Source organism: Cariama cristata, unplaced genomic scaffold (assembly GCF_000690535.1).
Source record: "Cariama cristata isolate BGI_N322 unplaced genomic scaffold, ASM69053v1 scaffold1709, whole genome shotgun sequence".
NCBI classification, from domain to species: Eukaryota; Metazoa; Chordata; class Aves; order Cariamiformes; family Cariamidae; genus Cariama; species Cariama cristata.
The window spans coordinates 46,893-58,629 of NW_009636148.1; the positions used below are offsets into that span (position 1 = coordinate 46,893).

At 39.6% G+C, this 11,737-nt stretch overlaps 1 protein-coding gene across 1 annotated transcript in view; it reads left to right on the forward strand.

The window, feature by feature from the left end:
- IL16 (interleukin 16) overlaps nucleotides 1–11,737 on the forward strand; it is a 47,156-nt gene that overhangs the window by 25,555 nt on the left and 9,864 nt on the right. The window contains exons 5-15 of the mRNA XM_009707799.1: nucleotides 56–164; nucleotides 2,388–2,481; nucleotides 2,934–3,100; nucleotides 3,894–4,004; nucleotides 5,399–5,513; nucleotides 5,724–5,797; nucleotides 5,891–6,104; nucleotides 7,164–7,281; nucleotides 8,475–8,607; nucleotides 9,465–9,552; nucleotides 10,280–10,752. Coding sequence (XP_009706101.1) covers nucleotides 56–164; nucleotides 2,388–2,481; nucleotides 2,934–3,100; nucleotides 3,894–4,004; nucleotides 5,399–5,513; nucleotides 5,724–5,797; nucleotides 5,891–6,104; nucleotides 7,164–7,281; nucleotides 8,475–8,607; nucleotides 9,465–9,552; nucleotides 10,280–10,752 — 1,696 coding nt within the window. The remainder of the gene's footprint in view (nucleotides 1–55; nucleotides 165–2,387; nucleotides 2,482–2,933; nucleotides 3,101–3,893; nucleotides 4,005–5,398; nucleotides 5,514–5,723; nucleotides 5,798–5,890; nucleotides 6,105–7,163; nucleotides 7,282–8,474; nucleotides 8,608–9,464; nucleotides 9,553–10,279; nucleotides 10,753–11,737) is intronic.

An 11,737-nucleotide genomic window follows, 5' to 3' on the forward strand; every position in this document is an offset into this window, starting at 1 on the left:
CATACTGTTCTTTGTAAAACAACATTCAAGCATGTTCCTTTTTTCTTTTTTTAAGGGATGGTTGTCTGAGTCCAAGGAATGAACTGTTATCGCTAAATGGACAATCACTTAAAGATCTGTCCAGCAAGGAGGCTGAATCTCTCATTCACCCAACAACACAGTTGGTGAACATCATGATGGCTAGCAAAGTAAGCATGACAGTTGTGGTCCCCTCCCACAACTGTGGGGTGATTTGACATTTACTTGAGAGAGAAGGGGAATTTGTGCATCAGACATTTGAAGAACATGGTTTTGCTCTTCCTGACAAAACCCCAAACCTCTTGCGGTCAGACTCTGGTGACTTTCAGCACAACTTTTTCCCAGATAAACAGAGGCTATGGGGAGGCCAAGGCCCTGGGAAATTCTAGCAAGGGCTGTACAACCCCTCCTTTTAGAAACATACAGCTTGCCAATGTTAATTTTCCATTTGGAAGTTGAGCAAAGGCAGAGGTGGATTTAAGGGAAGATCCATGAATCCAGAAGCCAGAGAGCAGGCCCTGTACTGAAGTAGTTCTGTGGACCTAGGATCTATAGCTAGAAAATTCCCACGGTGAATGTTACTGGAGTCTGCTACAGAGAGAGGGGAACAGGAGGCAGCATTAACAGGTCAGCAACCCTGGATTATCACCAAATCTGTCAGTGGAAAACCCTTTTAATCTTTCTTTCACATAGTCCCTTTCATTGGATTAGACACATTTCATTTCGGGCTTCTTGTCCTCTCATCCCCACTCCAAACGAGATGGCACCAAAGGCTGCTCACTTGCAAATTCTGGAGGATGATGACTGGACAGATGATGATGACTAGTCTCCTACCACACTCTTTACCACTTTGAAGACAAGAGAGCTCAGCCAGAGATTTGTTACAGGCTTCAGATCTTGATATTCATGGAAAAATGGCACTTTATGCTTGCTGTCTTCAAATGGGTCACACAGAAAGCTCTGATATAATCCTAGACTGAGAAAACACCCCTGACTGGAGCTGCTATCAGGTTTGATTGTGCCTCTTTCTAGGATGGCAGTGAACTGTCTCACCCAGATGTCTGCTGGATTCTGCCAAGATTTTTGTTTATTTTCTCTCCTTCAAATGCCTAACTGTCCAGAGATGAACTGTATTAAACTTTTGTAGCATAGTACCACCCAAGAGGCAGCCAGGTGAACTGTGCATTTAAAGACAAGCTTGCACCAAATTAATTAAGGATTAATAACAAAGGCTTTTCAAGCTAGTTAGCTTGGTAAGAGAAACACTGCAAAATCATTTTCAAAATGCCTCTTTAAGGGTCTTTTCTGCATTTCTCATTGTGAAGTCTTCCCCAGGGGAATGGGACTGGAAAGCGCCAGTAAGATTTTGCTTACTTGGCAATGCCTCCACCTGCTGTCGAAGAGGAAAATTATCATTCATTAGTTCTTGAGGTATCTCCGAACAGCACTACTAAAGTCAGGCTTCTGGAAGAAAGTGTTTGTCTTGTTTGGCTCCAGACAGACTAGAACAAAGAGATCCTGCTCTGATGCTACTCTTGTGGCCTTCTTAGCCCCTGCAGAATATCGCTGAGCAAAACCCTTTTATATTCGGAGGTTTACTATATTTCAATCAGTTTCCACACTCTGTCTGTATTTAGTAATGTTCTTCCTTTAACTGTGATTCCCTCAGAATCAATGGCATTCTCCATGTCACAATAAAAGCAGGACTTTCAGGAATGGCACACATCCAGAAATTATTCCTAACATCAACTGTTATTCAGATGTGATCATTTATTTATTTTCAAACTCTTCTAAACCCCTGCACTTAGAAACTTGCATGTTTTATCTAGACATTTTAAAATGCTATAACTAGTGGCCATGTTTTCAAAAGCAACTAAGAGTTTCCAAGTAGAAGGGGTTGCATTTTTGGAAAACACTAAAGCCCAATCCTCAAAGTTTTTTAAACATCCAGATTGTATTTTGACTAAAAAATATCCCTCTGAAATCAGCAGAAGTTAGACACCTATGCAACATTGCAAAGCTGGGCCTAGGAAATTTCCTTTTGAAAATAACGCCCTTCTAAGGTGATGGAGACTGAGTACCCAAAAGCACCAGTTATCTCCACTGTTTAGACAAGTATAGCTACAGTTTACCCATACATCAAAATATTAGTCTGTCTGAACCAACTGGGGTGTACAATTAATTTTCTGTCCATTTTTACTGAAGACCAGAATCTCTTTCTATCTTATTACTTTGGCAAGTTATAATCATTTTTACAGCAAGTCAAATTAGGAGAAATTTTATTTTTAAGTTTAGATAATTTTAGAGAATTTCTTGCATAGCAACAGTTTTTGGTGTTTTGTTGTTTTCTTTTTCTTTTCTTTCCTCAGGAAACACCAACCTCTAAGGAAAGGCCTTTGGAAATACAAAATGGTTTTCTGCACAGTAAAGTTGCCTGTCAAAGGACTCGCAGTAACTCAACAAGTAAGTTGCAAAGAAGTAATCTTTTCTCGTAATATTCAGGGAGTGCACAGCCCAGCACTTTATTGTGTGATGGCACTGCAGCATTGAGAGAAACTGCAGCTGTTGTCCAAATTTAGTCTGGGATCCTTAGCTAAGAATTGCTGATGTATAAAAGCATCAGCTTTTATATTCACAATACCCTACAGTCAGAAGTTTTGTGCATAAGCATTCCATCTTAAGTTTTTTAAGGTGTATTCTAAAGAGACCAATGCTCTTTTAGTAGGGAACGTTTGCTTTTTACTGTATTTAGCGTTAACTGCTATCCCCACAGTGAGGACTGAAAAGATCACTCCCTTCACAGAGAGATTTACAAGAGGAAAAACATTTCTAAGTAACATTTACCTGATAAAATGAATGTGCAGAAACGTCCAACGCTTGAGAAATAACCCATCTTCTTTTCCCACATCTGACAGGTGTAAACCCATGCTGGATAGAGGAGATGGACTGCATGGCACCCCGGAAAGCCGTGCCCTTCAGAGACCGGCAGCCCCACACTCTCCACACCAGCCCCCACACCCTTTCCCAACACCTCGACTGCTCCTTTTCCCAACAGCTGGACTGCTCTGGAGGGAGAACCCCAGTAAGTGTGATAGGAAATCACCTGAAAATCAGACAAAACTGCCTCCAATAAGAATCTCTCAATGTCCTTGGCAGTCAGTTTCCTGATGGCGCACTGTTTCCTCCACTTTTTAACCCCATCCCTCCTTTGCAAGGAGTAGGAGAGCAGGAAAGGCTCTGTGCCAGCAAAACCCCATTTCTTCAGCAGCTTCTCCCTCCCGTTGCCCCAGCAGGTTTTACAGTGTGTGTAAATCCCCCTGTGTGGTTTGCACCACCTCAGTAGCCACCCGGAGCCGCCTAAGAGCTCACCGCTGAAGAGGCCCTTCCCGAGTGTCTCCCTGCCGCTGGCCGTGGAGATGCTCTGTGCATGTGGCCGATAAAACCCCGGCCTGAGCCTTGGGCCCCACCGCCGCGAGCCTCCTGAGTCACCTCCGTTGGTCCAGCCATGGCCACAAGCAGGTATGGACTCACCTCCTGGCTGGTAGTCGCTGCCCCTACTTGTGCTGGCTGCATGAGGCATCCTGCTTTCTGCCCCACTGTGAATCAGACATAGTTAAAGAACTCCGTTAATGTAGGCTAGAGACTGACAGTCTCTTGCTCCACAGATGGATGCCAAGCAATTCAGTGAGCAGTGATTGTCTGAATAACAAGTGGCTTCTGAAAATTAAAGAGAATTGATTTTTTTAAAAAAATCTTTAGTACCATCAGCTATAAGGAGGAAAATGTGAAATAAACCAGTCGTCTTAATGCATATCCAAGAATTTCTAGTTCTGCATTAAAATGATTTTTTTTTTTTTTTTTTTTTATGTTCACAGGCAATTTCGAGGCCATCTAGATCACTAAGTACAGCACAGCTAGTGCACACATCCTGTGGCTCACAGGCTTCAGTAATCTCAAACATTGTATTGATGAAAGGACAAGGAAAGGTGAGACTGGGTCTATTGATAAAAAAACCATAGGGTTTTACTTAATTTCACAAATGCAAGCTGCAAAGTGCAGGGAATTGACTTCAGGTATTAAGGCTGCCACTTCTGGGTTGCCAATTCATATCCAGGCTTTGCCAGGAGTGATCAGTTAACATCACTTGCTTCTTAACCTTCTGAAGCATCTCTGCTGAAGCACAGTCTTCAGGTTCTTACAACATATCCACATCAAGCTAGCAACAGCAACACTGACATTCACTGCTACCCTTTTTAGCATCTGGAGGTAAGCAGGCTTGGTGTCATAGACTCTGTGTCATTTCTAAGTTGCACTAGCACAGCAACATTCGAGCTTCCCTCAAGTCAGAGTTGAGCAATAAAGACAGTTCTGTTGAGAGGGAAAACAAGAGCTACCAGGAACACCCAGGACCTCAATGAAAAGCAATAAACATTTGCAAAACCCACAGTAAAGTCTGGAGAAAGACAGGAGATAGTTGTATCTACAAAAGTAGTATCACTGAAGGTGTTTAAAAAGATAATACAGAAGCTATGACCTTAAATACATAACTTTTGAACTGTTGAATAAGGTTTTAAATTTATTCATTAATAACATTTTAAGTTAAAATATTTAACATTGTATTTATAACTATTTAAGTTATGAAATGACTCTCAGAAATCATTCCATGAAGTATCATCATCATCATTTACAAAATAATCATTTGTTGCTTGTATTTTGGGAGCCTATGAGGATGTCATCAGCCCAGTACTTTCACTTTTCATTTGAGGGACATTAAATAGCTTCAGAGGTGTGAATTAGTCTTGTAACACTCTTCTGAGGGTAGCAGGTAGTGTTTGACTTATATCAAAGGGGAGGAAGGGCAAAGAATAAGTAGATGAGAAGTATCTACCTACGGAGGTCTATTGGTGTTGCTTAAACTTCCAACATGCATTAACTGTGTTTGGTAGAGGGTGAGAGAGGCATCTCCATGAGATCTCCATCTGTGTGTCTGCAATTAGTAGTAATATCAAGATCTTATACGATGTTTTTTATCAATCTCATTTATGGGAGAGGAAATTAAGGAGAAGAACAGAAAACTTAATCTCTCATGGCTGCTTATTTGTTTGTGCACAAAAATAATAAAAAAAAGAATTTAGACACCTTCCTGTGTGTTCATAACAGTGAATTAATTTATTGCAACAAACAAAAACCAAATCATGAGGGTATTCCACTGAAATTTTCATTTGCTTTTACTACTGGCATGTGGCTGACTATTTTTTCATGGATTATACTACTTCGTTGACTAGTACTGCCCATGTAGGTAACGCAGAAGAAACTACAAATGAACTACTATAAGAACTGAACATGGGTTCTCATACACTGTTTTTCTGCCATAAATTAGGGTTTGGGCTTCAGTATTGTTGGAGGGAAAGACAGCATTTATGGACCAATAGGCATCTATGTCAAAACCATCTTTCCTGGTGGAGCTGCTGCTGCTGATGGAAGGCTACAAGAAGGTGGGAAATCCCTCTCCTCTCCCTTTTCCCACTCCAGATTCCCAAAGAACGATATCTAAAAGCAGAATAAAGTGAAGCTGAAATGAGCCATAAGTGACTTTTACACCTGCGTCCATTATTGCATTTGCAAGACTCCTTTGAGTACATGTATGTGTCATGTAACTTATTGCACAGTACAGTAATAGTAACAATTTTTCTCTTTAAAAACAGGCGATGAAATCCTGGAACTGAATGGAGAATCCATGCATGGATTAACACATTATGATGCTTTACAAAAATTCAAGGTTACGTACTCTCCTTCCAGAACAATTTCTGTCTTTACACACAATATGCATGTGAACTCAACCCATTCATTCATTATCTTTTCTTTCTAGCAGGCCAAAAAGGGTCTTCTGACACTTACAGTCAGGACAAGCTTCAGCACGCCTCATTCTGCTTCCAGCTGTCTGTCACCCCACTTGTGTCAGTCACTGAGCTCTAGTACATGCATAACCAAAGAAAACAGCTCTTTCAGTTCAGAAAGTGCAGCATTCTCATTAAATGCTACAAAGCCCAATGACAGGGTCATAATGGAAGTTACCCTAAACAAAGGTAAGTGCCAAAATTAACTGAGCACTAGCGAACAATGCACCGATTGACAAAACACTGTTCATTTGCTCTCTGAATGTCTTTTGTCACTAACCTGATTCCTTTCCTGAACTAAGTTGTTTTAATACACTAAATTAAATCTTGGTGCCTGCCAGTGTTAACAACTATCTATCAATAGCAGGATTTTGAACACCATCTGTCCTCAAGAGCCAATCATTCTTTTTTTTTCACTCAAGCATTAGAGTCACATTCATATCCTTCACATGAAAAAGTAAACCTCTAAGCAACAACTGCCAATTATTAAGCAGGTTATGCAATTCTTACCCATAATTATGCAAGCAGTCAATTTCATTCTTGAAAAGGCTTAAAAACAAATAAAATACATATCTATGTCTTCTTGTAATTCTTTCAGCTCCTCTCCAACTATCATCATCTTCTATTTATAAACAACTACTGGTAGAATGAAATAAACTTTTAAATATGGGAACATCAAAGTAACAACCAAAGCAAAGTCTCCATGAGGTAAAAGTATGACTTACCAAACACACAGCATGGGATCTAACATCGGAGTGATTGTCCAGAGCAAACAGTGTAAATTCACAAAAATCTTAAGCTGTATTATATAAAACAGAACAGGGACTGAGATGATATAGCGAACAATAGCCACACATCCTTAATTTTTACTTGTTCTTTTTCCCTCCTTAATTTTATTTTTCCTATTCTGTCTCCTTGTAAAGTCATTTAAACTCTTCTGTAATGACAGATATTTTGCAAAATAAACCTATATTGCCTTGTGTCTGTGACATACCAGTAATGAATTGCAAACCATATCTTGGAACTCCACAAGCAATATTGGTGTGCACTCACTTTAATCATGAGGGGAAAAAAAAATAGTAAACAAAAAAGTAAAAAGCAGTAGGAGCAGCAGCTAATATTGATCATGAGACTTTGATTCTGGTTTGTATAGAAAAAATAATTAAATTGAAGACAGTTTTTAAAAAGGTCTCTCGAATGATTTGACTGCTTCTTATGTCTTTTTTTAATTATTATTAATTCTTTCAGAGCCAGGTGTTGGCCTTGGAATCGGGTTATGTAGCATCCCTCACTTCCAGTGTATTTCAGGGATTTTCATTCATACCCTCTCACCAGGCTCAGTGGCACATATGGATGGGAGACTCAGGTAGGATGAGAGTGAGTGTCTGTGTGCCACAAGTTTTTCATTGCTCTGTTTTATGGGTTTATTTTTGACATGTTTGGGTAGGAAGTCATAGTGCTTTCTCGGAGTTTTGGATTTAAAGCATATGCACTCTTCTGAGGGTTTGAGCATGCATATTTAGGATATGTGGGATTTCCAGGTATATAGCAACCCAGTGAAATTATTGTCTCTTGTCCAGGCTAGGCTAGCTTTGGGGGTCTTAGACAAGCATATAGCATGTTTCCTGGAGGAGATTTCCAAATGAGAAAGTATCTGGAAAAACCCAAACATATGTCATATTCTGCCTTGTTTGAGCACTAGTTTTTCCTGCCAAGCTCCTCAAATTCTATCCCTTCTTGCCCAATATAAATACAGATTTGCTGAAATGAGTTTTACTGGGAGTATAGAAATTCACTTTGTAAAATTTATGACCAATTAGTAGTGTTGAACCTATTTAGAATTGAACAGAACACAGCATTTTCAGTGAAGGCTTTTTGATTTAACTTTAGGTACTCTGTAACCCTCCTCTCTATGTGCCTAAGACTTTAGCTGAAAGAACTGTGGTCTTACATTACTTGAAAGTTTGTATGATACAAATCAGTGCTGTCATTCAGCCTTTTAATGTATGTGGATATTTACATTAGAGCAGAGAAGGGGAGTCTCAGTTTCCATGTGGGCCAAATTTGGATTTCATCTACAAAGATTTAGTCTAGCAGTCAGCAGGATTACAATAGTTTGTCACTAGAATTTTTCCGTTAACAAGTTCTTCATCTGTAGCAGAAACACAACATCTTTTCTGAGCCTATATGACATTAGCAGACCATAAAGGTATGAAAAGTGGTGTTAACTTGAAAGGAAGGAAGGAAGATGTAGGTGGAAGCAGCAGCTGAGCTGCATACAGCAAAAAGACCACAGACACAAAGCGTGCATAGCTGAACATGAAGAAAGCTCAAAGATTGCATGCAACAAGGCAGTTAGATCAAAAAAACCTTGACATCCAACTCTAAAATCCATTTTCTATAACAGGAATAGACACACATGATTTAATCTGTGACCAAATTAGAGGTCAATCACATGAATTTGCTTTTTGTATACTTTCACATGGGTGAGGTAAGGTTGGGAGAAAAAAAAAAATCTGTTTTGTTTATATCCTCTCTCTTTTTTTAATATCTCGGTAGGTGTGGAGATGAAATTATTGAAATTAACGAAGCTTCAGTACAAAATACAACTCTTAATGAAGTTTATGCTGTGCTAAGCCATTGCGATCCCGGTGCAGTGCAGATTATTGTTAGCAGACACCCTGAACCACAGGTAGCACATTCTGTATTCTTTCTGCTTTTCAATGAAGCACATATTGAGAGCTAAGACTAAGTGAGGGAGCAGGTGCTAATCTAAAACAGGTGGAAAAATAACAAAGATGCTGATCTCTCTATAAGCATCACTGCACAAAACCAAATCCGAGATATGCACTCTCTTAAGTATAATCGTGTAAGATTTGAAGATCACTGAAGACAGTCTTGCATGAGTTTCTGTGCTGTGACTAAGGAAACTACAGAAATAACATTTAAGGAATAAACCAAAATATATTTCTTATTCAAGAAAGAATTCCCAATAATAAGAAAATAATTTGAAAGAGGGAATATACCCCCCCAAAAGAAAGAAATGCTTATACACTGATCTTTCAGTAATTAAAATTTAGGTCTTGCCCAGTCAATATTTATAATTAAATTAAAATATTTTATTCTTTCAAGATTTTTCTACAAAATGATTCCTAACACCAAATACCATATAAATGATTATCAAGTTTAAATTGTTGCATAAATTATCATTAAAACATCATATTAAATTATCTTATACTGGAAAATCCAGAACTCCACTTCTACTGAAATATGCAAAGGAACATCTATCTTTGAAAGACCCTATTTTATCTAAAAACAAAATATAAACAGCACATCCATAGATATACTTCAGCTATACTGGAATATATAAAAATATAATGGTGCGCACTTACTTAGCTTCAAAATTAACTGATGTGTAATATAATTAGGCCTATTCATTTTCATTAGAGGACTTGCAGGACTTGGAAATCTTTGTGAAAGGAATAAATGTTTAAATGGTGCTCACCCCACAGAAATATTATGAGAATATAATGGCATGATATTTCCTAGGTGTCTGAGCAACAGCTAAAAGAAGCTGTTGCACAGGCTGTGGAAAACAACAAATTCGGAAAGGAGAGAAACCAATGGAGTACTGAAGGTAAGGGAATAAGTGCATTCATTGAGACATGGTAATTTTTAATTAAAAGATATATAGAATGAGTACATGCTGTACTACAATCCTTGGTAACAGTCAAGTAATCCAGAGCAGAAAGGAAGAGGAGGAAACCTCACATGACAGTGCTCCTAACATCTCCTAAAATATGTTACTGGAGTGATGAGAAAAGACGACATCTCACTGATACAAGCAAAAATTTTTGTGCAAACTTCTTCCCGCTTTTGCTCATCCTTTCCAATTCACAACTTCTACTTAAAGGTTTTCAAACAACTGTCAGTAGGTGACAGGACTATGATAGCAAGGAACTGCACAATGCAGGTGATGTCCTGGGGAGAAACACCTTGTTAATCCCCTTGTGAGGAAAGGCATATGCAGTTATTGTTAGAGCTATTTGTCCAGTTCAGCTATGACATCCTCCCACAGTAACATATCACAATGATACTCCTTTCAGTGTCCTCATTTCTTCAAAAGGACAAAAGGTAAGAGAATCATAATCAGTCAACTATATTGCTGAGATTTACATGGAAAATGAATGTTATTTTGCTGTCCAAGAATGTAACCGTTGACTCTTCAATCAACAAGTCTTTAATACATAAATCATACCTTTGCATCAACTGATAATGGTATTTAGCTGCAAAGTTATTCTGCTGAATCTTAGAAGTACTTTGCATGTATCTGAATACACATTTTGAACATGTTCCTGATACAGGTGTTAAAAAACTGGAGACGAGCTGGCATGGAAGACACCCATGTGAAAAACATATTGAAAGGAATGCTGCTCATTGCAACCGCAGAACACAGAAGCTAATGACCCGCTCCAGCAGCGACAGCAGCTACAACCCTAGGTCCTCGTGTAGTAATGGTGCTGCATACCAACTGACTGACTTGAAAGCAAGGGTACATAGCATTGATGTACCGATTACCAGACAGCCTGGCCTGCTGTACTCATTGTCTGGTAATAATTCAGAGAGAAATTCCCCTCCTACTTGTAGCAAGGGAGGTCAACCCTTGCAAAAGACCAAGAAATCAGAGATCCTTGTTAGAAAACCGAAATCATCAAAGCCCAAACCTCCACCAAGGAAATATTTTAAGCAGGACTGTACATGTAATGACCGGTATAACGCAGACAGAAAAGAAAAGCTTGTATCAGAAGTGGCTGTATCACCTTCTGCAAGCGTTCAGGTAAAGCAGAATTTGCAAAATTTTTCTTGTGTTTGCATATTTGTGAGGCAGGGGAAGGAGGAAGACAAAGTGCCTCTGTATGGTGGCAGGAAGAAAGAGAAAGTATGCATGAATATGTGAGGACTGGGGGAAGGGGATGAGGCTCTTCTGTTTTGAAAATAGTGTATGTGTCTCAGTGAAACCAGTTTAGGTCAAAAAATGATATTCAAAATAAGGTTAGAAGACAGAGAAATGCCTGAAGGAAATTTTCTTCCATATTAAGGAATCTGAGTTAAAATCCCATTGAGAGCATCAGCAAGAATGAATTTGAGTCTCCCTCTGTCACTCCTTGTGAACGTGCACCACTGGTGGTGTCGGGACATTCTCTGGTTCCGGTGTGACTAGAACAGCAGCGTGGTCTGGGCTGGGGCCTGAGGAGTTTGCACAGCCTCTGATGTCAGCTTGCTATGGTTGATCCTAATCTTGACACTTAAGAGTCAAATAATTTACCCAGAGAAGTTGTGAAACAATTCCTTTGTTTCAGTAGTGGATTTCTATTGGAAGAAAGCACTAACATTATGTACAGCAGGTAGTCTTGGGCTCATATATATTTCCTGAGACCAGGAGGTACTAAATAAACTCATTTAAATGAGTTTAAATTTAAATGAGTGGAGACCACTGACAAGCAGTGTTCCTCAGGGGTCGGTATTGGGACTGGCGCTGTTTAACATCTTTGTTGGCAACATGGACAATGGGATTGAGTGCACCCTCAGCAAGTTTGCCGACACCAAGCTGTGTGGTGGGGTCGACACGCTGGAGGGAAGGGACCTGGGCAGGCTGGAGAGGTGGGCCTGTGTGAAACTCATGAAGTTCAACAAGGCCAAGTGCAAGGTCCTGCACCTGGGTTGGGGCAATCCCAAGCACAAATACTGGCTGGGTGGAGAATGGATGGAGAGCAGCCCTAAGGAGAAGGACTTGGGGGTGCTGGTTGATGAGAAACTCAACA